Consider the following 27100-nt stretch of genomic DNA (forward strand, 5'->3'; position numbering starts at 1 on the left):
TCTGTGTTTCTGGTTGGAGGCTGCCCTTAGAGAATGGTGTAGAGCCTTGCAGTCGCTGTCAAACCATTTGTGAGAATGTTTGTTAGTCGGTCTCTTGGGCTTTGTCTGTTTCAGGCCTGCTAGTTCTGCTGTGGTGTACAGGATGTTACTAAAGTCCTTCACTGCTCGGGTGACCCCTGGCTGGTAGGAACTCATATAGAAGTTTGTGAGCAGTTCCTTGATTTCAGGTCGGTTAGCCGCGTTGGTGTATTCAGTGGCTCGGTGACTGGTCCATTTAAAGGATGGTGGCAGGTTGTAGAGACCAATCTGGTGGGGCTGCTGAGTGAGTGGCTTGTCAGTGGATCTCATGTACAGCAGGATCTGGTTGTGGTCTGACAGGTGTGTCTCAGGGGTGACTATGAGAGCATCGATGTCTGCTGGGTCTGCGTCTGTGATGACATAGTCCTCCACGCTGTTGCCCACGTGGGAGTTTAGTGTGAAGCGTCCCTGAGAGTCCCCTCTGGTATGCCCGTTCATTATGTACAGTCCCAGACTCAGGCACATGTTCAGCAGCTGTCTCCCGCTCTTGTTGACGACTATGTCATAGCTATTTCTTCTTCTCTGTGCAGACTCCAGGTGGTGGAAACCTACACATCCCGGTAGGCGAGGTCCATCAGAGGACAGGAAGTCTTTCTCTGTGCCAGTCCTGGCGTTTAGGTCGCCGCAGATCAGCACTCTGCCTTGGGACTGGAACTGGGCAGATTCCCTTTGTAGGACCTCATAGATGTCTGGGTTGTGGTAGGGGGACTCTGATGGGGGGATGTATACTGCACAGAGATAGATGTCATGTTGGCCATTAAGGATGGAGTTGCTTATTTTTATCCACATGTGGTTGTCACCGCGTTTAATGGCTTTCACATGTTCTTTAAGCTCATCCTTGAACCATATTAGTATGCCTCCTGAGTGGCGGCCTAGTTTGGTGGTCTTGCTTTTCCAGGCAGCGACAGAGAATTCCTTGTAGCCCATGGGTGTTAGGGATTCATCTTCTGCCCGGGTCCATGTCTCTAGGAGGATTTGCATGTCGATATTTTTTAGTGTGTCTATAAAGTCTGGATCATTTGGTTTGGATCCAAAGGCTGAGGCATTCAGCCCTTGGATATTCCAGCTACTGATACAACACATTTATATAACAGAAAAACAAGGTGCAGATTTTCTTGTGCAAAGTAGAACAAGTTTAAAATGGCGTACACTTATGAATTACTTTTTTGTGTACATATTTTGCATTAACTATTTGTCTCATGGGGAAGCTCGACTCTTGTAGTGAGGTGGTGTTTGAATGAGAATTTTGGAGCTTCTAGAAACCCTCCATATTTATGAAGTTCGTACGACAGATTCATAAATACAGTTTAACACTCTTGATAAATGTGCCGCACTGTGTGCAATGTATGGCAGCTATTCTCTTCTCCTTCCACCTGCTCAGAGAGAAACGCAAACTACACGCATAGAAAACTGGAGAATATTAGTCATATAATAACCAGAAATACTGTTAATCCTCGTGTAAACACAGTTCATCTTGAGAAATCAGATGATACGCTTTGCCCAGAACTCAGATTCCAGACCAGACTCCTCCCTCCCAATACTGATCCATATACTCTTGTGGCCCACAACATTGTCTCCAGCAGGTCCCAGAATGAAGGAACAATGACAGGCGAGTTAAGCTTAAAAACAAAGGCCCAGATAGTTTTGCCTTGCACAACAGTTTTCCAGCATACAAGACATAGAACGTTGGCATGATTTATTATCAGTTATGCAAGTCAAGCGTAAGTATAAATATGCCCCATTGTATTCCCTGTGCTTCTGGGGAGCCTTTATGCAGACATATGATATATCAAACTTTGAATCTCTATGCAACATTCGTCATGCTAAATGCTGGTGAATAGGAGCAGGGTGGCAGGCAGCACCATTGTTGAGTGGATGGAGCCTTCAACTTCCTTCTCTGTCCCCTGTATTATACTGTATGAGGCTACTAAAAGGTATTATACTGGGTGGGGCACTAAAAGAAGATTATACTGTGTGGGTGAACTAAGGGGACATTATACTGTATGGGGGTTACTAAAAGCCAGTATACTGTGTGAGGGCATGAAGGGGCATTGAATCCTCCTCATGTCTCTGTTCAATCAGATGTTTGGCTTTTTGACAAAAAATAAATAAAAAAAATAGCCCAGGCAGCTATGTCCTTTTTTACATGAAATTAATACAAGAAAAATACCAAAATATCTTGTCCCAGCCCTGAACATGCTTTTATCTATTCTACGATTGGCAAGTACACTCAGATCCTTCTGAACAAGGGACTCTCCCAGTTTTACTCCTCTAGTAAATATGGGACATACAGATTATTTTTGACCCAGATGCATAACTTTCCATTTATAATAGTATGCTTGTAAGCTATGTACATACCATAATAGTTGACCCAGCACTGTAACCTTGTACAAAACTTATATTCGGGGACTACTGTGAGTAGGAATCGACTGTAATGTTCAGGATATGATCCTTCAACCATTTTCAGTCCAATTACAAAGTAGATGTTCTCAGCCAAAGAACCTGATTTTTCACCATTGAACAATTATAGGGGAGATTGTCGAACACTTTTTATTTTTGCCTATCTACACCTCTAACAGTCTTAACTGGACCACTCAAACTATTCAACCTAATAAACCAACCCCTATCCAACTTACCAGTCTTTGACTTCCTCAATCACATTATCACATAAGTAGGCAAAACTGCACAAATTCTGGACAATTCAAACAACACTGAAGTCCTGTGCCTGGTCTGGGCGCATGCGCAGTAGCCGTAGTAGAAGCTGCATGCTACTGCGCATGCGCCCAGGCCATTTTTTTTAAGCAATGCCAGTTCGCGAGCGCCGGAGGAGGACGGGAACGGAGGACATCGGAGGAAGAGGAGGCATGGATGAAGAAGATGGCGCACCCTGAATGCCCGCCCAGCGTGCACGTTCGGTAAGTTTATCACATTCTGTTTTAGGGTTTTATTTTAAAACAGGGGGGTAGTTTAATATAACTTTTACGGTGCCTGAATAGCCTTTTTAAAGGCTATTCACACATATGTGGGGCTGTATCAGCATGATTTTGCTGATAGAGCCCCTTTAATCCCATAGAAAACTTATGGAGGGAGCTGAAGCTCCAAGTTGCCAAGTGACAGCCTCAAAATCTTAATAATTTAGAGATGGTCTGCAAAGAGGAGTGGACCAAAATTCCTCCTGACGTGCGCAAACCTCACCATCAACTACAAAAAGCGTCTGACCGCTGTGCGCGCCAGCAAGGGATTTTCCACCGAATAATAAGTCTTGTTTGCTGGAGGGATCAAATACTTATTTCTCTATGCAAAATGTTAATACATTTATAAAACTTATACAATGCGATTTTCTGGCTTTTATGTTTGATATTCTATCTCTCACTGTTAAAATTAACCTACCCTTAACATTATAGACCATTCATGTCTTTACCAGTGGGCAAACTTACAAAATCAGCAAGGGATCAAATACTTATTTCCTTCACTGTACACACAAAAAGGTTAAGACTGCACACCCCAGTGTGAACAGGTGCTCACTGCGAAGTAATATAGAAAAAAATACAAAATGCAGCACACTCCACACACAGCAGAAGGGCATAAGAAAACCCTAAAGGGCAATACAGATGTAAATAAAAACACCTAATATGATATAAATTTAGAGATTCTTTGTTATACACATTTAATCAAACAGTAAGAAGCCCTGTACCTGCCACGACAAGGCGACCTCATTGATGGGAACCTACACTAGATAAAATACTTCTCTTGGACTTGGGGTTTTCTTCTGTCCTTGTGCTGTGTGCGGAGTGCCCTGTATTTTTGTATGTTTTTATATATTACTTCACAGTGAGCACTTGCTCATACTGGGATGTGCAGTCTATGGGAGCCTGCACACGGTTTATGCTCACTCATTCTGAAAATAAAACTCATTCATAGTGAGCGGCGTAAAGAACAGAACCCATTGACTTGAATCAGTGTCGGCATACGCGCGCTCCCCATTGAAATCAATGGGAGGCTTTTTTACCTGTTGCTTTCAATGTGATACGCGCAAATGCCGGCACCCATTCAAGTCAATTGGTTCTGTTTTTTATGCTGTTCACTCTGAACGAGTTTTACGTTCAGAATGAGCGAGCGTAAACTCCGTGTGCAGGCTCCCTAACCCCTTATTCACATCTATGTTGGTATTCAGTTCGGGTTCCGATCCAAAAACCGGGTAGCCACGACTGAAAGCCGGTGCACTGCATCGGCATCCAGCCGTGTATTCTTCTCCAGATTAGGCCCAATGACTGGGCCTAGTCTGGAGGAGGGAGTTTCTTCTGGCTAAATCGCAAGGAGACTCCGCCTGAAGAATGAACATCTCACTTTTTTCCGGGAGCCGGAAAAAAGACCTGAGCGGTTCCAATTGATTTCAATGGGAGCTGTCTTTTTAGTCAGAACAAAAAACTCTGTGTGAACTTACCCTTAGGGTTTTCATATGGCCTTGTGCTGTGTGCGGAGTACCCTGTATTTTTATATTTATATATTTAGTTATATATATATATATATATATATATATATATATATATATATATATATATATATAGTTTAGGATTGCCTAACAAATATTTAGAACCATGGTTATTGCATTACACATATTTATTTTATAAAACACTTGAAAATTGTACAAAAATAAGCAAACAATCAAATAAATAATTCCCTTCAGGCATGGGTTGGTTGTCTTTCATTTGCTGGAAACAGGTGCAGTGGTTTTACTAGAACATTGTTACTGAAAAGCAAAATTGTACAGTATTTGTGGTACGTACACCAGCAGTTCTGGATAAGGCCTTATTCAGGCAACCAAGTGTCATCCAAGTATGGATCCCGTCATGTAGTCCAAGCTTAAAAGTCTAAACTCAGATTGCACATAGATCCATTGATTTCCATAGAGCCATAGCCATAGAGCCATAGAGCTTCTGTTTTCAGATTAAAAACCACGTCCTATTCAGATCCTGAGAATAGCACATTTTAACATGCAGTCCAACACTTCCTTAAAAAGTACACTGAAGAACATGTGGACCTGCTTCCCTTTCTTTTTTGTCCTCCGTGGTTTTATACAATTCTGACCACATGAATAGTGCCTATGTAGTTGACCATTTGGGCAAAAAGCAATGATTTGCATAGCTCTACCCACTTTCCTGATAAAAAGACTGTTTTACAATTTGTGATTATGTGTAAATACAATACTAAACTGCTAAAATATAATAGAGGAAGAAAGCTTATCTCTGTGATATATAAGTTTATATTATTTTCAGCACAATTCCTGACCATAAAGTAGAGTAAATCCTAACAGGACTCCTAGGATACATAGTGAGAGTCCTGCTTGCTCCCAAACACACTGTGATTGATAGACTTCTGGTGTGTGGACAAGCTAAGCAGGACTCTCCTAGAAGACCTATCAGAATTTACTCTAAAGGGAGTCTATCATTGTCTACATAGTTTTTTTACTAAGCGTATCTTTACATAGCCTTTAGCAAGGCTATTCTAGGCATACCTGTCTTTCCTTGATCCTCGCAGCCATTTTTGAATTAAACCAATTTTCTTCATATGCAAATGACGCAGGGGTGCTCGGAGCACAGGGATAATGCCCCCTATGCTCCCTAAAGATTAATTTGTATATGAAGAAAACCGATTTCATTCATATGAAGGAGGATCAAGGAAAGACAGGTATGCCTAGAATAGAATTTCTAAAGGTTATGTAAAGATACACTTAGTTAAAAAACGATCTAGGCAATGATAGACTCCCTCTAAATATCACAGATCTCGACTTCTCTTCCCCTATAGTATTTTGTTCTCAGACAGGGAAATGAAAATCACGTGGCTGGTTCACGTAAAGCTTTTATACCATATCCACAGGATATGCCATAACAGCACGGTCGTCTGCATTCCTTTTAGTCTATACCTATCAATGGCTAACAGAATAGCATAAGATGAAGATACATTACACAGAACCCTCCACACTATATTATAAGTGGTAGATACTGAGTGTTGTCTGTACCATAGGTACAAAGTTCACATGTGTAAAATTTAGCAAATGCTGGTCACATGGAATAAGTTCTATTACTTATGTATACTAAGGCACCGTCTGGGGTTTTATATCAACCCATATTGTTACTTAAGGAGTTCATTTGACATTATACAAACATGACTTATTAACTTTTAAAGTGCATTCATGTCTTGCATAAGTATATTATATTTGTGCAACCTGCAATTATACATTGTCCAAGATGGATTATCTTCGAGATGTCTTTAGCAGATTCTACCTCTCCCCTTCTGTGATTATGTAAAATGGAAGTCACTGTTAAGTGCTTAAAGGAAATTGGTAAAATTTGGCCACAAACACATTTCTTTATCAAAGTTTAGTAAGCCAATTTTTAGATTAGCTGTAGAAGTCTTCCATCTTGATTCCAAGCAGTATAAGCTTCATTGTACATATCACAGGTACAGTATACAGTCCAGTTTTCAAAGCAAAAATCTGAAACGTAATAAATTAATCTGATGAGTTTTACAAATTCCCTAGAAAAATTTGACCCAAATTCTTCTGTGCAGTAGTTCACAAAGAAAACAAAATACCTTTAAGGTAAAGGTAATTCTTAAACGTCAATAGTCGTCTTTTCTATAAATGACACCTTCAGCCTAAGGTGAACTTGTGTTATTTGCTTTCAATGGTTTTATTTCAGCTGCGGGCTTCTGCTCATGGTGCACTGGGAGTCGCCCAGCTGCCTCCGGTAACTCCGGCTGGTATCGATGCTGGTATCCATATGCCCTCAGATGGTACACAAGATATTCCAGAATATGCATCAATGAAGGATCAACATAGTGGAAGGAGATGGCCAGGTCTGAGCAGCACTGGGGCCCCTGTAAAAGAAATAATCCCAAACATGAGATAAAATCGTATTCCTAATTAATCCTTTAATTAAAAACACAGTAAATTATTCCTAACTACTTCCTAATTCCTAGGTTTTCCTCAGTCAAGTACTTAAAGAGGACCTGTCATATCCTTGGGCACATGCGGTTTTATATATCGCCAGAAAGCCGACAGTGTGCTGAATTCAGCGCCATCAGCATTCCCGTTATGTGCGGGGGGAGAAATATCTGTGCATTTACCAATATCTCTTCACTGTCAGAAGAACATTCCTGACAGTTGACCTGGGCTGTGAGGAACAATCCCCCCCCCCCTTCCCGACAGTACTGTCCGTAGATTTGTAATATCTGAGGGGGCGTTCCTTACCACATAGCCATGAAACTGAGCGATGAGGAACACTCCCCCAGTACTAGTCTATGGGCGAGTAGTGTCAGGAGGGGGAAGGGGGCCTTCCTCACCCCTCAGCGTCATCGCTAGGTGGTAAGGAATGCCCCTTCTGGCAGAATAGCGCTATGGACTCTACTGTCAGGAAGGGTGTTCCCAGCTAGACTGTCAGGAACGCCCTTCTGACAGTGAAAAGGTATCAGTAAATGCAATGATATCTCTTTCACCAGGGCACATAACGGGAAAGCCGACAGTGCCCAAGGACAATAAAGATCCTCTTTAATACATTTCTAGCTCAGATTTGTATTGCTACTTTTAGTAGTCCTTGTTTTAGGACTAAATGTTGAATACAAGTTCAATAAAGATGTTACTAAAAGAAAGTAGGTAACAGAAATAAACCATGAACCCATTATGTATGGTCATTTTTGGACTTTTATCTGTTTTCTATATAGAGAATAATGAATGAAGAATATATATCAGATATGTAACCCAACTTTCTGTCTTTTTATATTATTTGTTATTCTAGAAGCAAAACCTCCATGAACTTACCTCTACAATGGGATACATACAGTAGCTCCAATACCAAAAACTCTTATCAAAGTGTCCTGTAAGATGGGATTCAGGTGGAAATGGATGAAAAGTCTCCCTTTTTTCAGTGTCTCTAGAGTCTCCAGCTATCACCCCCATTTTCTCCATACACTGGCCCAGTGCCAGGTCCTCCACAGATGTTGTGTGTTTGCAGTCGCCAGTACGAAATCCTTCCACAAATCTGTTAAGAGCTTCCTTACTAAGTACATATCCAGCTCCACCACTCATGTAGCCCTGCTTGGCAAATGGTTTGAAGCGCTTGCCAAAATAGACTGGCTGATCGGCAGTATAATTCGAGAGCATCCAACGCAAATTTTCCACCACAACATAGGTGTCATCATCTGCTTTAAAAAACCAATCGGCTTGATCATAATAGTGTTTGTGTACGTACTGAAAAGCTTTGATAGTTTTCCAGTAAAGCTGATCCCGTCCTTCCCCAGTGCCTAAACCGACAGTAGGGAAGCTGTCATTGGCGGTGGAACTCATGAAGAGAGCTACGTTGCAGTGGCGGGTCCAAGAGTACTTCAGATGAATGGCTTTACTATCCAAGTTCTTTGGTCCAGTCATGATCCAGCAAAGAATTCTCACTTTCTGTGAAAGCTCATCGCTGACTTTGCTGCTGCCTAAAACAACCAGATAAAGGATACATTGTAAAAAATGAAATGGAGCCATGTTAGAAGATATCATCAGTGGAGGTAAGTAATCTAACAAAACACATAGCACATGGTAAAATGCAGTATTTTCCATTTACATTTTTGGAAGTATTGCTGATTTCAGATTAAATCAATGTACAAGTATATCAGACACACATACGTCAGTGGGGCAGATTCACTAATCCTGTCTAGAACAGCCATAATATAAATCAGATTTATCACAGATTCTGATACCGGGTGATAAATTGATAAACCTCTGGCATCTTTAGACTGTTTACTTCAATTTTGTAACTCCTACTAGTTCTCTTACTATGCAACAGAAATGTGCACCAGAATTTGGTACAATTCTGGCACCAGTATTGCACCTTGTGCCACATGACCTTTAGGGCACATTTCACCAATTCACTAATAATCTCTGTCCCTTAGTAGACAAGGTGAAAAAAGGGACTAAGGCTAAGGCCCCACGTTGTGGAAAAAAGTTGCCTTTTTTGTTGCAATTTTTGTTGCGTAAACGAAGCTCTAAGCATTCACACGATGTAATGCGGCACTGATTCTGGCACGATAACTCGAGTAAGGATCAGTGCTGCATAACAGAATCCCATTGAGTTCAATGGGTTTTGTTTAACGCGTGTAACACATTGAAATCAATGGGAGGCTTTTTAACCCATTGATTTCAATGTGTTACGCACGTTAAACGGAACCCATTGAACTCAAAGGGATTCTGTTTTGCAGTGGAGATTCTCACGCGAGTTATTGTGCCAGTGCTGCGTTACATCGCGTGAATGCCCTGTTATACTTCTCCCTTCTACCCAATCCTCTCATGGCTTTGGCTCAAAAAACAAAGTATAATCTGCAACAAAAAAAGATTTTCCGCAACGTGGGGCCTCAGCCTTAAATATAATAAATGTGGAACTTATTAATCAAAACATAAATATTAACAATTGAAAACACCCCCAAAGGAAATAAACAACAAAGAAAAATTGTCAACGTTGAAATTGCAGCATCAAGAAGACAAATTCTTGGAATTGATAGACATCTTTGTGATAAGCAAATAATAAGAAAATGGAAATAAAATATTCAAAACATCTCAATTTATTCAGTATCAAGTTTGAGTCCCATTTGTAGAAATACACACACTTACACTCCTTGGCATACTATCATTGAGATTGTCTGAGGAATGTTATGTGAGAGTAAATGCACTTGGGTATACAAATCATTCTGACTGGCTGCTGGTGGTTATCTTTGCAATTGTCAACCAATGATGTCCCAGAGATTCTAGATGGGAGACAAGTCTGGAGATGCTGCAAGTTATGGTAGCATGTTTTGGCTATACAGGCTGCTTACAGTAGCACGAGCAACATGCGGCCTGGTGTTGTCCTGTTGAAAGACAGCTCCTGGGACATCTTTGAAGTTACCGCACATTATGCAGCTTCACCCTACACCATAATTCTGGGAGTGGGAACGGTATGACATTCCTTTGTGAAGGTCTCTTTATAGTATTGCTCATATGGTCTCCAGACCAATCTCCTGTTATCAATGCGTCTGAGACAAAAGTGGGGCTCATTTCTGAAGACAATAAACCTCCATTCCAATCTCCATTGGTGTCGTGCTGTGCACCGTAATAGCCTTTGAGAGCACTGATGGGAGGTATATGGAAACCTGTAGCTGGATGTCTGGCTTGTAGGCCAATGTTGTACCAATTAGAGATGAGCGAACACTAAAATGTTCGAGGTTCGAAATTCGATTCGAACAGCCGCTCAATGTTCGTGTGTTCGAACGGGTTTCGAACCCCATTATAGTCTATGGGGAACAGATACTCGTTAAGGGGGAAACCCAAATCCGTGTCTGGAGGGTCACCAAGTCCACTATGACACCCCAGGAAATGATGCCAACACCTCTGGAATGACACTGGGACAGCAGGGGAAGCATGTCTGGGGGCATCTAACACACCAAAGACCCTCTATTACCCCAACATCACAGCCTAACAACTACACACTTTACACACTCAATACCACCTCTCTGACAGTAGGAAAACACCTTGAAACATGTGTATTTGGCACTTGCAGTGAGGAGAGCATGTCATCAGCAGTGAATTTGGCCCTTGTAGTAAGTTGAGGTTGGCACCAACATTTGTTTTGAAAATCAGGGTGGATTGAGCCTCTAACCAGCAGAGTTTGGGCAAATTCATGGTGGAGGGAGCCTCTAAACACCCCAGTTTGGGCAAATTCATGGTGGAGGGAGCCTCTAAAAACCCCAGTTTGGACCAATTCATGGTGGAGGGAGCCTCTAACCAGCCCAGTTTGGGCAAATTCATGGTGGAGGGAGCCTCTAACCAGCCCAGTTTGGACCAATTAATGGTGGAGGGAGCCTCTAACCAGCCCAGTTTGGACCAATTAATGGTGGAGGGAGCCTCTAACCAGCCCAGTTTGGACCAATTAATGGTGGAGGGAGCCTCTAAACAGCCAAGTTTGGACCAATTCATGGTGGAGGGAGCCTCTAAAAACCCCAGTTTGGACCAATTCATGGTGGAGGGAGCCTCTAAACAGCCCAGTTTGGGCAAATTCATGGTGGAGGGAGCCTCTAACCAGCCCAGTTTGGACCAATTAATGGTGGAGGGAGCCGCTAAACAGCCCAGTTTGGACCAATTCATGGTGGAGGGAGCCTCTAAAAACCCCAGTTTGGACCAATTCATGGTGGAGGGAGCCTCTAAAAAACCCAGTTTGGACCAATTCATGGTGGAGGGAGCCTCTAACCAGCCCAGTTTGGACCAATTAATGGTGGAGGGAGCCTCTAAACAGCCAAGTTTGGACCAATTCATGGTGGAGGGAGCCTCTAAAAACCCCAGTTTGGACCAATTCATGGTGGAGGGAGCCTCTAACCAGCCCAGTTTGGACCAATTAATGGTGGAGGGAGCCTCTAACCAGCCCAGTTTGGACCAATTAATGGTGGAGGGAGCCTCTAACCACCCCAGTTTGGACCAATTCATGGTGGAGGGAGCCTCTAAACAGCCAAGTTTGGACCAATTCATGGTGGAGGGAGCCTCTAAAAACCCCAGTTTGGACCAATTCATGGTGGAGGGAGCCTCTAACCAGCCCAGTTTGGGCAAATTCATGGTGGAGGGAGCCTCTAAACAGCCCAGTTTGGGCAAATTCATGGTGGAGGGAGCCTCTAACCAGCCCAGTTTGGACCAATTAATGGTGGAGGGAGCCGCTAAACAGCCCAGTTTGGGCAAATTCATGGTGGAGGGAGCCTCTAAACAGCCCAGTTTGGACCAATTCATGGTGGAGGGAGCCTCTAAAAAACCCAGTTTGGACCAATTCATGGTGGAGGGAGCCTCTAAACAGCCCAGTTTGGGCAAATTCATGGTGGAGGGAGCCTCTAACCAGCCCAGTTTGGACCAATTAATGGTGGAGGGAGCCTCTAAACAGCCAAGTTTTGGGAAATTCATGGTGGAGGGAGCCTCTAACCAGCCCAGTTTGGACCAATTAATGGTGGAGGGAGCCTCTAAACAGCCCAGTTTGGACCAATTCATGGTGGAGGGAGCCTCTAAACAGCCCAGTTTGGGCAAATTCATGGTGGAGGGAGCCTCTAAAAAACCCAGTTTGGACCAATTCATGGTGGAGGGAGCCTCTAACCAGCCCAGTTTGGGCAAATTCATGGTGGAGGGAGCCTCTAAACAGCCCAGTTTGGGCAAATTCATGGTGGAGGGAGCCTCTAACCAGCCCAGTTTGGACCAATTAATGGTGGAGGGAGCCGCTAAACAGCCCAGTTTGGGCAAATTCATGGTGGAGGGAGCCTCTAAACAGCCCAGTTTGGACCAATTCATGGTGGAGGGAGCCTCTAAAAAACCCAGTTTGGACCAATTCATGGTGGAGGGAGCCTCTAAACAGCCCAGTTTGGGCAAATTCATGGTGGAGGGAGCCTCTAACCAGCAGAGTTGTGGGAAAGCAGGGTGGAGGGAGCCTCTAACCAGCAGAGTTGGTGGAAATCAGGGTGGAGGGAGCCTCTAACCAGCAGAGTTGGGGGAAATCATGTTGGAGGGAGCCTAGTATTAGCAGAATTGTGCAACGCTTATGGTGGATGAGTATGAGGATGCGGAGGAATTGGAGAGGTTGAGTACAGACATGGAGTTTCATGTTGGGGTGCTTTACACAGGTGGGCACAAAAATGAAGGCTCTATCCAGTGGTGGTTCATTTTTATCAAAGTGAGCCGGTCGGCACTCTCAGCTGACAGACGGGTGCGCTTGTCAGTGATGATGCCACCGGCTGCACTGAACACCCTCTCAGATAGGACGCTGGCGGCAGGACAGGACAGCACCTCCAAGGCATATAGGGCAAGTTCAAGCCACAGGTCCAACTTCGACACCCAATACGTGTAGGGCGCAGAGGGGTCGGAGAGGACAGGGCTGTGGTCGGAAAGGTATTCCCGCAACATGCGCCTATACTTCTCACGCCTGGTGACACTAGGACCCTCCGTGGCGGCACTTTGGCGAGGGGGTGCCATCAAGGTGTCCCAGACCTTAGACAGTGTGCCAGCACATGCGCCGCACTTTCACCAGTAGCTCTGGAACATTGGGGTAGCTCTTTAGGAAACGTTGCACCACTAGGTTGAAGACGTGGGCCAGGCATGGAACATGTTGGAGTCCGGCAAGCTCCAGAGCTGCTACCAGGTTCTGGCCGTTATCACAAACGACCATGCCTGGGCCCAGGTGCAGCGGCTCAAACCATATTGCCGTCTCATCGAGGAGGGCATCCCTCACCTCGGAGGCAGTGTGCTGTCTGTCCCCCAAGCTGATCAGCTTCAGCACAGCCTGCTGACGTCTACCAACGCCAGTGCTGCAACGTTTCCAACTCGTAGCTGGGGTCAATCTAACAGCGGAGGAGGAGGCGGTGGCGGAGGAGGAGGCGGTGGCGGAGGAGGAGGCGGTAGAGGAGGAGGAGGAGGGGGGTGTTCTTCTCGTGTCCCTGCCAGGAATGTTAGGCGGGGAGACGAGGTACACCGGGCCAGTTTGGGAAGCAGTCCCAGCCTCAACTACATTCACCCAGTGTGCCGTCAGTGAAATGTAGCGTCCCTGTCCGCATGCACTTGTCCACGCGTCGGTGGTCAAGTGGACCTTTGTGCAAAGCGCGGAACTAAGGGCCCGCCTGATGTTGAGTGACACGTGCTGGTGCAAGGCGGGGACGGCACAGCGGGAGAAGTAGTGACAGCTAGGGACGGCATAGCGAGGTGCCACAGTTGCCATCAGGTCCAGGAAGGCGGGAGTTTCAACAAGCCGGAACGCCAACATCTCCTGGGCCAGCAGTTTAGCGATGTTGGCGTTCAAGGCTTGCGCGTGTGGGTGGTTAGCAGTGTATTTCTGCCGCCGCTCCAATGTCTGAGAGATGGTGGGTTGTTGTAAAGAAACGCCTGATGGTGCCTTTGATGGTGCAGGAGAAGGAGATAAGACAGGACCAGGGGAGGATGAGGTAGAAGTCAACAAAGTGGCGGAGGCAGATGAAGTGGTGTCCTGGCTCGTCCTCTGGAGTGCATCGCCAGCACAGTCAGCAGTGGCAGTGGCAGAGGCAGAGGCAGTGGCAGTGGCAGTGGCGTGAACGGCAGGCGGCCTTTGTCCTGCCGTTGCTGCCTGCCACTGATTCCAGTGCTTGGATTCCAAATGACGGCGCATTGAAGTGGTGGACAGGTTGCTCTTCTCAGAGCCCCTAATCAATTTCGAGAGGCAAATTGTGCAGACAACACTATATCTGTCCTCGGCGCATTCCTTGAAAAAACTCCACACCTTCGAGAAACGTGCCCTCGAGGTGGGAGTTTTTCGGGGCTGGGTACGAACTGGAACATCTTGGGAGATTCCGGGTGTGGCCTGGCTTCGCCTAAGCTGCTGACCTCTGCCTCTGCCTCTAGCTACCCTTTTTGGTGCTGCACCTGCCTCAACATCCACACTACTTTCCCCGCTTGACATCCCCCCTGTCCAGGTCGGGTCAGTGTCCTCATCATCCACCACTTCCTCTTCCAACTCCTGTCTCATCTCCTCCTCCCGCACAATGCGCCGGTCAACTGGATGCCCTGACGGCAACTGCGTCACATCATCGTCGATGAGGGTGGGTTGCTGGTCATCCACCACCAAATCGAACGGAGATGGAGGAGACTCTAGTGTTTGAGCATCTGGACACAGATGCTCCTCTGTTAGGTTCGTGGAATCGTGACGTGGAGAGGCAGGTTGAGGGACAATGAAAGGAGCGGAGAACAGCTTTGGGGAGTAGGGACAGTTTGGGTTATTGTTCTGTAAAGCTTCGGAATTTTGGGAGGAAGGAAGACAAGACTGTTGGGTAATAGGAGGAGAGGAGGCAGAGTCTGACTGGCTGCTGGACAATGTGCTGTAAGCGTTCTCTGACAGCCATTGCAAGACCTGTTCCTGGTTCTCGGGCCTACTAAGGTTTGTACCCTGCAGTTTAGTTAATGTGGCAAGCAACCCTGGCACTGTGGAGTGGCGCAATGCTTGCTGCCCCACAGGAGTAGGCACGGGACGCCCTGTGGCTTCACTGCTACCTTGCTCCCCAGAACCATTCCCCCGACCTCGCCCACGGCCTCGTCCACGTCCCTTTCCGGGAGCCTTGCGCATTTTGAATTCCTAGTTAGAAATTGGCACTGTATACCAGTAGTAAAAATTGTGGGTGCACGTAACCCCAATATATTCTTTGAATTCCCAGTCAGACACTGGCACTATATGGCAGTAGCAAGAAATGAGGGTATTTGTATTCCCAATATACTCTTTGAATTCCCAGTCAGACAATGGCACTGTATACCAGTAGTAAAAATTGTGGGTGCACGTAACCCCAATATATTCTTTGAATTACCAGTCAGAAACTGGCACTATATGGCAGTAGCAAGAAATGAGGGTATTTATAACCCCAATATATTCTTTGAATTCCCAGTCAGACAATGGCACTGTATACCAGTAGTAAAAATTGTGGGTGCACGTAACCCCAATATATTCTTTGAATTACCAGTCAGAAACTGGCACTATATGGCAGTAGCAAGAAATGAGGGTATTTGTATTCCCAATATATTCTTTGAATTCCCAGTCAGACAATGGCACTGTATACCAGTAGTAAAAATTGTGAGTGCACGTAACCCCAATATATTCTTTGAATTACCAGTCAGAAACTGGCACTATATGGCAGTAGCAAGAAATGAGGGTATTTGTATTCCCAATATATTCTTTGAATTCCCAGTCAGACAATGGCACTGTATACCAGTAGTAAAAATTGTGGGTGCACGTAACCCCAATATATTCTTTGAATTACCAGTCAGAAACTGGCACTATATGGCAGTAGCAAGAAATGAGGGTATTTATAACCCCAATATATTCTTTGAATTCCCAGTCAGACAATGGCACTGTATACCAGTAGTAAAAATTGTGGGTGCACGTAACCCCAATATATTCTTTGAATTACCAGTCAGAAACTGGCACTATATGGCAGTAGCAAGAAATGAGGGTATTTGTATTCCCAATATATTCTTTGAATTCCCAGTCAGACACTGGCACTATATGGCAGTAGCAAGAAATGAGGGTATTTGTATTCCCAATATATTCTTTGAATTCCCAGTCAGACAATGGCACTGTATACCAGTAGTAAAAATTGTGGGTGCACGTAACCCCAATATATTCTTTGAATTACCAGTCAGAAACTGGCACTATATGGCAGTAGCAAGAAATGAGGGTATTTATAACCCCAATATATTCTTTGAATTCCCAGTCAGACAATGGCACTGTATACCAGTAGTAAAAATTGTGGGTGCACGTAACCCCAATATATTCTTTGAATTCCCAGTCAGACACTGGCACTATATGGCAGTAGCAAGAAATGAGGGTATTTGTATTCCCAATATATTCTTTGAATTCCCAGTCAGACAATGGCACTGTATACCAGTAGTAAAAATTGTGGGTGCACGTAACCCCAATATATTCTTTGAATTCCCAGTCAAACACTGGCACTATATGGCAGTAGCAAGAAATGAGGGTATTTGTATTCCCAATATATTCTTTGAATTCCCAGTCAGACAATGGCACTGTATACCAGTAGTAAAAATTGTGGGTGCACGTAACCCCAATATATTCTTTGAATTACCAGTCAGAAACTGGCACTATATGGCAGTAGCAAGAAATGAGGGTATTTATAACCCCAATATATTCTTTGAATTCCCAGTCAGACAATGGCACTGTATACCAGTAGTAAAAATTGTGGGTGCACGTAACCCCAATATATTCTTTGAATTACCAGTCAGAAACTGGCACTATATGGCAGTAGCAAGAAATGAGGGTATTTGTATTCCCAATATATTCTTTGAATTCCCAGTCAGACAATGGCACTGTATACCAGTAGTAAAAATTGTGGGTGCACGTAACCCCAATATATTCTTTGAATTCCCAGTCAGACACTGGCACTATATGGCAGTAGCAAGAAATGAGGGTATTTGTATTCCCAATATATTCTTTGAATTCCCAGTCAGACAATGGCACTGTATACCAGTAGTAAAAATTGTGGGTGCACGTAACCCCAATATATTCTTTGAATTCCCAGTCAGACACTGGCACTATATGGCAGTAGCAAGAAATGAGGGTATTTGTATTCCCAATATATTCTTTGAATTCCCAGTCAGACAATGGCACTGTATACCAGTAGTAAAAATTGTGGGTGCACGTAACCCCAATATATTCTTTGAATTCCCAGTCAGACACTGGCACTATATGGCAGTAGCAAGAAATGAGGGTATTTGTATTCCCAATATATTCTTTGAATTCCCAGTCAGACAATGGCACTGTATACCAGTAGTAAAAATTGTGGGTGCACGTAACCCCAATATATTCTTTGAATTACCAGTCAGACACTGGCACTATATGGCAGTAGCAAGAAATGAGGGTATTTGTATTCCCAATATATTTTTTGAATTCCCAGTCAGACAATGGCACTGTATACCAGTAGTAAAAATTGTGGGTGTATATAGCCCCAATTCTATTGCTAGGGGACTTGCAGGGTATTTCTGGGGTGAAGGTGGGGGGGCACACCGTTGGAACGGGTATCGGGGTATATATCGGGTATACGGGAATACACTGACAGTGTATTCCATTCAGGATCCTGGGAAAGCTGGGTTGCGGCGATTGAGCCCGTCAGTGCCACGTTACACTGACAAGCTTCTCCCTGGAATTTAGCTCTTACAAGAGCTGTTGGTTGTCTTCTCCTTCCTATCCTAGCCTGTCCCTGCCTACCCAGAATCTAAGCCCTAGCTAGCTGGACGGAAACCTCCGTCCTCGGTGAATTGCAAGCTCAGAATGACGCGAACCTGAGCGGCGCTGTTCTTTTAAATTAGAGGTCACATGTTTTCGGCAGCCAATGGGTTTTGCCTACTTTTCTCAACGTCACCGGTGTCGTAGTTCCTGTCCCACCTACCCTGCGCTGTTATTGGAGCAAAAAAGGCGCCAGGGAAGGTGGGAGGGGAATCGAGTAATGGCGCACTTTACCACGCGGTGTTCGATTCGATTCGAACATGCCGAACAGCCTAATATCCGATCGAACATGAGTTCGATAGAACACTGTTCGCTCATCTCTAGTACCAATGCCTTCTGATGGTTTGTATTAATACTGTTTGCCACCATAGGCTTGGAGTGTAATGTCTAATCTCACTTGCAGACAGAATAGATCACTGCACACCATTATTCCCGTCAAATGATCCATCCATGCCGAGGTTCACCTCTGTGCACTTATTCCTGCCATTCCAGTTCTTTCTCCCAACCACTAGGACAGGAAACGTAGATCTGTGATGACATCTTGGCCAATGTGCGTAGTAATCTGCCGGGTAATAAACTAAGGTCTCACAGTTGAAGGATTCTGTCCGTCTCAATTTGCAACAAGTGGTGATAATTGGCACATCGATGATCATATCACACACCTTGATCCAATTTTTGAGGTTTCACGTGGATAAACATCTTTGCTTTCAGTCTGATTTCTATGGCCTTCTCACGTGCCACAGATTGGAGATAAATGCTTGAAAATTTGATCACTTGCAGATCTTAGGGACATCTGCCACTTTCTCAATCTGCATAACCTTATGGCTTGTCCTTTTTGGTGTTGCAATTTCAATATTGAAAAGTGACAATAAACATATTAGGTATAAGTACATTAGAAAATTCCCTCAATATTAAAGCACAAAAGCAATTTTTCTGTATGGTGTATGCTATAATGGGAAAACAATCAAATGCCCAAATCACAGTTTTTTCACTTCTTTCACTCCCGAAGGACAATGGAATTAAAATTTGATCAAAAACTCGCATGTAAAACTACACAAAGATAAGAGCCATTTCGCAACGTACATAAAATATATATATATGAATATCTTACCAGTGTCAGAATATGGTAATGTAAAGGATTTTTTTTTTTCAAACTTCTCAATTTTTTTAAAAAGATATTAAAACAAAAACTTGATACAATTGGTATTATTGTACTTTTCGCAGATTAATGATAAAGTGTCAAAACCCATTCCTAATTTTTTTAAGCCTCTCAGAACATGGTAAATATTAGATGGTGCTACTAGGAAACCCAACTTGTCCTTCAAAATACAAGCTAGTGTATGGGTATTTTGAGGAAACAAAAAAAAATGTTATGGGTCTTGGAAGACTGGAAGGAAAAAAAAAGATAAAATGGAAAATCCTTATCCTCAAGAGGTTAAGTAGTTTTGATCTACAAATTTTACATGTTTTGTGATATATCATGATTTTCTTTAATATACATTGTGTAAGCTGATGGCTGGTCAGGTAATGGAGGGGTGTACATCTCACCCAGACTACTCAGGTGGGTGAGATGAGAAAACTCCAGGAATGTTTGTTCTCAGCAGACAACTTTCGTCTGCTGAGCATTTTGGTAAATGCTCAGTATTGGGCTGGATTTTTAGGAATGGCAGGTAGGTTGGCAGTGGGACCTGTCATTCCACCCCCCTCCAGTCCACACTTTGGGGATGTTACATTACAGCAGTGACTCAGCTGCAGAGAGTCTACTCTTCAAGGAAGCTTAAGAAGCCAGCTCCAACAGCAACACTTTGGGCAGAGCTTGGCTGGAGTGCCAAACAGAGAGGTCATGTTTTTGGAGCTGTGTCCTGAATGATTCTACTGGCTTTTGATTTCTGTTATCCTAGATGAGGTAACCTATTCTATGTTTAGTTAGAGACTAGCCGGGCAGGTATTTATTTTTGTATTGTTTCCGTTTGTTGCTGCACTATATTTTTGAGTGAAAATAAACTCTACCTTTGTTTTGGACTAAAGAATCTGGACCTGTGTGTCTATGCCACCCCACCTAGCAACCCCAGACCCTGACAATTGACACACGTGGACAAAATTGTTGGTACCTTTCATGCAAGAAATAACCCACAATGGTCACTGCAATAACTTGAAATTGACAAAAGTATTGATAAATTTACATTTACTTAAAATCAGACATTGCTTTTGAATTGTGGTTCCACAGAATAATTTTAATAATACAAACTAATGTAACTGGTTTGGACAAAAATGATGTTACCCCTAGAAAAGATTGAAAATAATTTGACCATAGGGACATGTTAAATTAAGATGTGTTCTGTAATAATCATCACAGGCTTCTTCATATTTGTAAGACCTGGGTCACATCTGCGTTCAGTATTCAATTCGAGTTATGCAGAGAGAAGTCATGAAGTACTGTCCTCTCTGCATGTTCCATGCAGACACCGCACAGAAAACACACGGACCCCATTATAGTCTATGGGGTCTGTGTGCTTTCATAAGCTCACCGCTTGTCAATGCTTCCAGGATTCCGTTTCAGGGTCCCCATGTGGACTCACCAAATAGAATAGTGAACACAGATGTGAACCAGGCTTAACCGTCAGTCTGCATATTTAGAGGGTGAAACGTAGCCCCTGCGCTGTTTGGTATCATGGTGTGCACCACACTCAACATGGACCAAAGGTAGCTGAGGAGGAGTTGTCTCAGGAGATTGGAAAGAAAACTATAGACAATCATGTTAAACATAAAAGCTAGCGGACCATCTCCAAGCAGCTTGATGTTTCTGTTACTACAGTTGCACATAGTATTCAGAAGGTTAAAAGTCTACATGTTTGAAGAGACAAATGGTAACTAAAGAGCCCAGAGCAGCTTCCAAAGGTCAAAGATCAGAGATAAACTCTAAGGTCAAAGTACATCAGTGTCAGATTGCACCATCCATTGCTTTCTTTGCCAAGGTGGACTTAAATGGGGTGGTCACTTTAAAACCAATAATGAGAGACCAATAGTATTGTTTGTAGAATAAAAAGTTGTACAATTTTACAATATACTTTCTGTATCAATTCCTGATGGTTTCCTAGATCTCTGCTTGCTGTCATTCACCCTGCTTACAACCAATAGATGAAAATTAGTCCATGGTCACGTGATGAGCAGAAAGGTGCACAGCTCGTTACCAGGCAGAGATTACTGATTACTGTCCTGTGATTGTAACGATGTGCACCTATGTGTTCATCACATGATCATGGACTGTAAATCACATGACCATGGACCGTAAATCACATGAGCATGGACTGATTTTTATCAGAATGAATGACAGCAAGCAGAGAGCTAGAAAACCATGAGGAATTTATATAGAAAGTATATTGGAAAATTGTATAACTTTTTATTATACATTCAATACAATTTGTTTCTCAATATCGGTCTGAAAGAGGTCAACCCCTTTAATGAAAGACGACCGATGAAAGAGAATCATAAAAAAGTGAGACTGGAATTTGCCAAAATGCATATTGATAAGCCACAAAACTTCTTGAAGAATGTCATTTGAACAAATGACACAAAACTGGAACTGAGTCACATCAGCTCTGTTCACAGATGCAAAAATGTAGCCTACAAAGAAAGCAACATTGTAAGTATTGTGATATATGGGGAGCCTTGATTTTGGGGCTGCTTTGGCACTGGCACAGGGTGTCTTGAATTTGTGAAGGGTACAATGAAATCTCAAGACTATTAAGGCATTTTAGAGCGAAATGTGCTGCCCAGTGTCAGAAAATTGGTCTCAGCCACAGGTTATGGATCCTTCAACAGGGTAATGGGCCAAAACAGTCAGCAAAAAATAACCAAGAATGGCTAAAGGTTGGTTCACATCCGAGTTGGTATTCCGTCCGGGGGAGTCCACATGGCGACCCTCCTGAACAGAATACCAAACACAATTGCAAGCGCTGTGCAGTAAAAGCACATGAATCGACATAGACTATAATGGGGTCTGTGTGCTTGCTGCCAGATCTCCACACAGAACATGTGGACAGGAAAGTGCTTCGCAATCTACTTTCCTGTCCGTATGTTCTGTGTGGAGATCTGGCAGCAAGCACACGGACCCCATTATAGTCTATGGGGTCCGTGTGCTTTTACTGCACAGCGCTTGCAATTGCGTTTGGTATTCCGTTCGGGGGGGGGGGGGTCCCCATACAAACTCCCTGAATGGATTACCAAACATAGATGTGAACGAAGGGTAAGAGCAAAGTATTGGACAAATCCAAAGTGGCCTTGTATGATCCCTGATCTAATCCTATTGAACATCTGTGGTTGAGCTGAAACATGCCGTCTAGAGAAGTCACCCTTCAAACCTGAGACAGCTGGAGCAGTTTGCACACGAGGAGTGGGCCACAAGACCTGTGAACAGGGATAGAAGTCTCATGGAGCGCTACCAAAATCACTTTGTTGCAGTGATTGCCTCAAAAGGTTATGCAACAAAACATTAAGTTAAGGCAACCATCATTTCTGTCCAGGCCTGTTTTATTAGTTTATTTTAATTATTTGATTGAACCACAAATTAATTTTAACGCAATGTATGACCTTTATTCGTTGATTTTCAGCAAATTTTAATTTATTAATAGAGATGAGCGAACAGTAAAATGTTCAAGATTCGATATTCGTTTCGAGTAGCCCCTCAATATTCGACTACTCAAATCGAATATCGAACCCCATTATAGTCTATGGGGGGAAAATGCTCGTTTCAGGGGTAGGCAACGTTCAATCAAATTATACTTACCAAGTCTACGAGTGAGGGTCGGGCTGGATCCTCCGAGAAGTCTTCTCCGTGCAGCGTCCCCGCGGCATCTTCCGGCTCTGAATTCACTCTGCCAGGCATCGGCAGAGTCGATGCCTGGCAGAGTGAATTCAGAACCGGAAGACGCCGCGGGGAAGCTGCACGGAGAAGACTTCTAAAGGTAGAAGAAGAACCAGCGTTGATTGGCCGACTGTATAGCATTCGGCCAATCAATGCTGGTTCTGCATTGAACTTTTCCATTCGAATAGCGAGTGGTACTTGATCGAGTACGAGTATTTAGAAAACCGTAGTATTCGATCGAATACCTACTCGATCGAGTACTACTCGCTCATCTCTATTTATTAATAATTTTATCATATTTAAGTTATTTCAATGACCATTGTAGATGTTTCTTTCTTTAATGGAAGGGTAGCAACAATTTTGTCCATGTGTGTCTATACATGCACAATATCACGATGTACCGCCTATCATCTAATGCCTTTTATTAGACATGTCCCTGGTATCCAGTCTTAGACCAGTCAGGTCTTCCACATCAGACTAGAAAGGCTCTGAATAGGGAAGGTGAGGGGGCAATAAGACATGGACGGACTTGTCGTACTGTTCTCTGCAGTATCTTTTACTGTTAATTGATTCTTTTTAAATAAACTAGAAGTAATGACGTTATATATACCTGACTCGTGAGTATGGGGAATCTTCTCCAGTAGAGACATCTCCTCAATTCTTTTCCAAGAGCGAATGGCTATAGGCGACTTAATTTTGACACTGTTAGTGATGTTGTTCAGCAGGAGAAATATGGTGAAAAAGCCAATAAGTATGCCAAGGTTGAATGCCATCCATGAAATTTTGCCAGAAATGATCGCCATTGCTGTAAGGAAACACATGCATATAAAGACCGATGATATCAACTGGCCCGGGTCATTGCCAGGAACTTGTATAAAATGCTCTAGAGCAGACTAGGATTAGATAAATATGGCCACTTCCCTTCAGAAACAGTGCCTTACCCTTTAAATGGATGTGGCTGAGCTGTAATACTATACACAGCCAGGTGGGGCACTGTTTATGGAAAAAGGCAGCCACGTTTTTGCAATGTCATAGAACACCTTTGAGGCTAAACTAAATTTATCTACAAAAAGAGGCGCAAATGTCAAAAGTAACGTCAATATATCACTATCCTGCACTACTTATTTACTTAAAGGAGTGATCCTACTATCACAAAGTATGACCAATTCACAAGATAGGAGACAAGAGTGTGATTGTTGGAGGTGGTGTCCCCCACTGGAAAGAAATAATGGTTGCCCTTGTCTGTCTGTGGGACGGACGCTGCACTTGGGTATCTCAGTCAGTTCCATATAGATTGAATAAAATTCCAACGCACATGAACTGACATTCTGGTCCTCCATCTTGGTTTCTGTTTACTTTCCTGCAGCCTTTCACTGTTTAGTGGTGTTAAATACGACTATCACTAGGTTCACACTAGTATTTGAGTCTCAGTATGAGACTCCATCCCCCATCCCACTTAAAACTGTAGCAAAGAAAAGTCCAAGTGAAAACCCAGCAAACCCCATTATAGTTTATCAGGTCTTAGGGTTTCTGTGGGTAACCACTTTTTAAGTAGAGAAGCCAGGTTTGCATTTTTTAGGTCCCCAAGCCGACCCGAAGGAATGGTATTCCAAATGCTAGTGCCAACCTAGTGTAAGGCCAATGTGGGGAAATGGATCAGTGGTGGATATAGACAGTAAAGTGTCCCTGTGCAGGGAGCATAATGGGTCGGATGTACTAACACTAGCTAAAAGTAAGACTGATCAAACTGAAGTTACATTCACAGAACTTGATTAATGAACATCACACGGCAGCATTGAATATCAGTGAGGGCTATTCACATTGTAACGGACTGTCAAATGTAGGTCATGTCCTATTTTTATTCAGTTTTGCATCCTTCTATACACTGAAATGTATGGGGGATCCATGAAAATGGATAGTAATCCGTTTGTGTCCTGTTTGTGGCTGGGCAATGTCATTTCTTTTAACAGACTTCGCTTGGAAGCAGTAATGTCACTGTCAGTAAATGGGGGCTATTCACATGCCCGTTATTTTGCCAGTCCATTGTCACAGCCCTTAATCTATATTCACATATCAATTAATAATGGCAGTGTGACATCTATATTTTTAATGTCTGTAGGTCAATTATACCTACGGAAACGCTGGCGGTTTCCCCATAGGAATAATTGTAACAGAAAGTCCACGGAGGGAAACTCCAGGAACTTTCTGTTTAAAGCACTGCAGGAAGAATGGAGATGCGTTGCTGCTGCTTTTTAGCTGCGGGATTATCCCGTGGGGTCTTAACCTTAGGCTCCATGCGCACAACCTTTGTAGTTTTTCACTTCTAGCACTCTGACCAATTATTTTCGGACCTATGCATGCATCAGTGAGGGTAAAACTCAGGACCTGTCCATTTTCTAGCCTGGGCTCACTTAGAACAGTGAATGGGGCCATGGAGGTTCAGATGGCACATGGATTTCATTTATCTGCCACCCTGTTCAAACACGGCCTAGCCACATGCACACAGGTATGTACATATTGCCTAAAAGTGTACCTAGGGGGGCCCTTGAGGAGCTATTCAGGCATTCGCCCCTGATATGGGCACACTCTCCTATATGCCACTCACCAAACCATTTTTGTAAAATGTCATGCACATATATGCTAACATTACTATGAACTGTATGTATACATTAATAAATAAAAAAAACCTCAAAGAAAGAATGGAAAAATTCAGAAAAAAAATTAGAAAGAGAACGTGGCACCAGGATGACCTTCATATGTTTATTTACATCTATAATAGTAGGTAAGTGAACAGGTAAGAGTCAGTGTGAAACATGGTTCATATCAAAGAGGCCTAATAATTGATATTATATACTGTATTAGAATAGGCGTGTACATATGATATTTCCTACTTTGGCCATTCTGGCTAATCCCATCGCAGAAAAAAATCTGCAGCGGAAACCGTTGCGTTTTTGTAAATCACAGCATGTCATGTATACCTATGGAAATGCCAGAAGATTCCCTATAAGTGTAATAGAAGCAGAAAGTATGTGAAAAACGCTGTTGAAAAAACTGCGATATGTTTATGCCGTAGTCTTTTCCACAGTTTTTCGGCTGCGGCTTGCTACTTCGGGCTTAGCCTTGAACTCAGTTTAAAAATTTCTAAACAAAGAGCATTGTTTTTCTCAATCTGACATATGATTTTTTGGAAGAAAAAAATGGTCATATTCCAATTTCTATTCATAAATATCTACTTCTTTACATGAAATCTGATATACATCTCCATTTTAGAAAACAGAAATACTTTAAAGAGGACCTTTCATCAGATTGGGCACAGGCAGTTCCATATACTGCTGGAAAGCCGACAGTGCGCTGAATTCAGCGCCCCTGATCTGTGCCCCGGGTAAAGCGCTATTGGTCCCGGTACTGTAGCTCTTTACAGTCCTTCTACACAGCAGCGCCTATCGCACTGTACAGTGTGAGCGGGGAGGAACACCCCCTCCCTCTGCTTACAGTGCTCGTCCATAGACGAGTATTATCAGGGGGGGGAGGGGGCGTTCCTCCCCGCTCACACTCTACAGAGCGATTGGCGCTGCTGTGGAGAAGGAGGTTCCTGACAAACTGTCAGAAATGCCCTTCTGACTGTAAAGTGCTACGGTACTGGGACCGATAGCGCTTTACCCGGGGCACAGATCGGGAAAGCCGATAGTGCGCTGAATTCAGCGCACTGTCGGCTTTCCAGCAGTATATGGAACTGCCTGTGCCCAATCTGATGAAAGGTCCTCTTTAAGCAGCACACAGTGTAAATACTTACTTTTACCAGTAGGTGTCACTCAAGCACAAAGGTGACAACTCAGCACACTAGCCTGAAGAAGGTAACAGCCCGGAAGTAAGAGCAATCACTATTGCAGATGAAATGAGCAGGTTCCTTCTCACCGGTCTGAATTGGGATTTAGTTCTTTCTCATGCAGCATCTGCCAGAAGAACATTTTTGTCACTTTTTAACCTATAATTATAATAAAATACAAACAGGTTAACTGAAGTATAGAAGATGTTTCTACATAGCCATCTAGTGAGATAATGCTGGTGTTAATTCACAGGCAGAAGAATTTTTGCAGAAAATCAGTTTAATTAATCTGAATGGGATATTTTTGGCGGTAAGCATGTGGATTTTTGCAAGGCCCATTCAGATGAAGTGTTATATTTCTGCAGTAAATCTACCACAAATGAATATACCCATAACCAGGCAAAGAGCAAAAGCATGGCAAGCAATGTACAGTAGTCAGAAGGTAAGAAAGTATATAATGACAGTATATACGGACAGATAACCCCACTACATAACACTATAATGTGGGCTATACTGGATACTATACTATTAGGTCAC

At 43.4% G+C, this 27100-nt stretch overlaps 1 protein-coding gene across 1 annotated transcript; it reads right to left on the reverse strand.

The window, feature by feature from the left end:
• Positions 1-6399: 6399 nt before the first annotated feature.
• Positions 6400-26578, reverse strand: LOC142193859 (glycoprotein-N-acetylgalactosamine 3-beta-galactosyltransferase 1-like). The gene is made up of 4 exons (XM_075262872.1): positions 26531-26578; positions 23348-23542; positions 7898-8559; positions 6400-6957 (listed from the first exon to the last, which is right to left on the reverse strand). Exons 2-4 carry the CDS (start codon positions 23538-23540, stop codon positions 6736-6738), a joined length of 1077 nt encoding a protein of 358 aa, XP_075118973.1. The 5' UTR covers positions 23541-23542; positions 26531-26578; the 3' UTR covers positions 6400-6735.
• Positions 26579-27100: the final 522 nt, after the last annotated feature.

This window comes from Leptodactylus fuscus, chromosome 2 (assembly GCF_031893055.1).
Source record: "Leptodactylus fuscus isolate aLepFus1 chromosome 2, aLepFus1.hap2, whole genome shotgun sequence".
Taxonomy (NCBI): Eukaryota; Metazoa; Chordata; class Amphibia; order Anura; family Leptodactylidae; genus Leptodactylus; species Leptodactylus fuscus.

Bases quoted from the DNA above. Each gene is read 5' to 3' on its own strand.
- LOC142193859 (XM_075262872.1), bottom strand. From the start codon at position 23,540: ATGGCGATCATTTCTGGCAAAATTTCATGGATGGCATTCAACCTTGGC. The intron at 8,560-23,347 runs GTATATATAACG...TGGTTGTTTTAG, and splicing joins TCCCCATACTCACGAGTCAG to GCAGCAGCAAAGTCAGCGAT. The intron at 6,958-7,897 runs GTAAGTTCATGG...TTTCTTTTACAG, and splicing joins GTATGTATCCCATTGTAGAG to GGGCCCCAGTGCTGCTCAGA.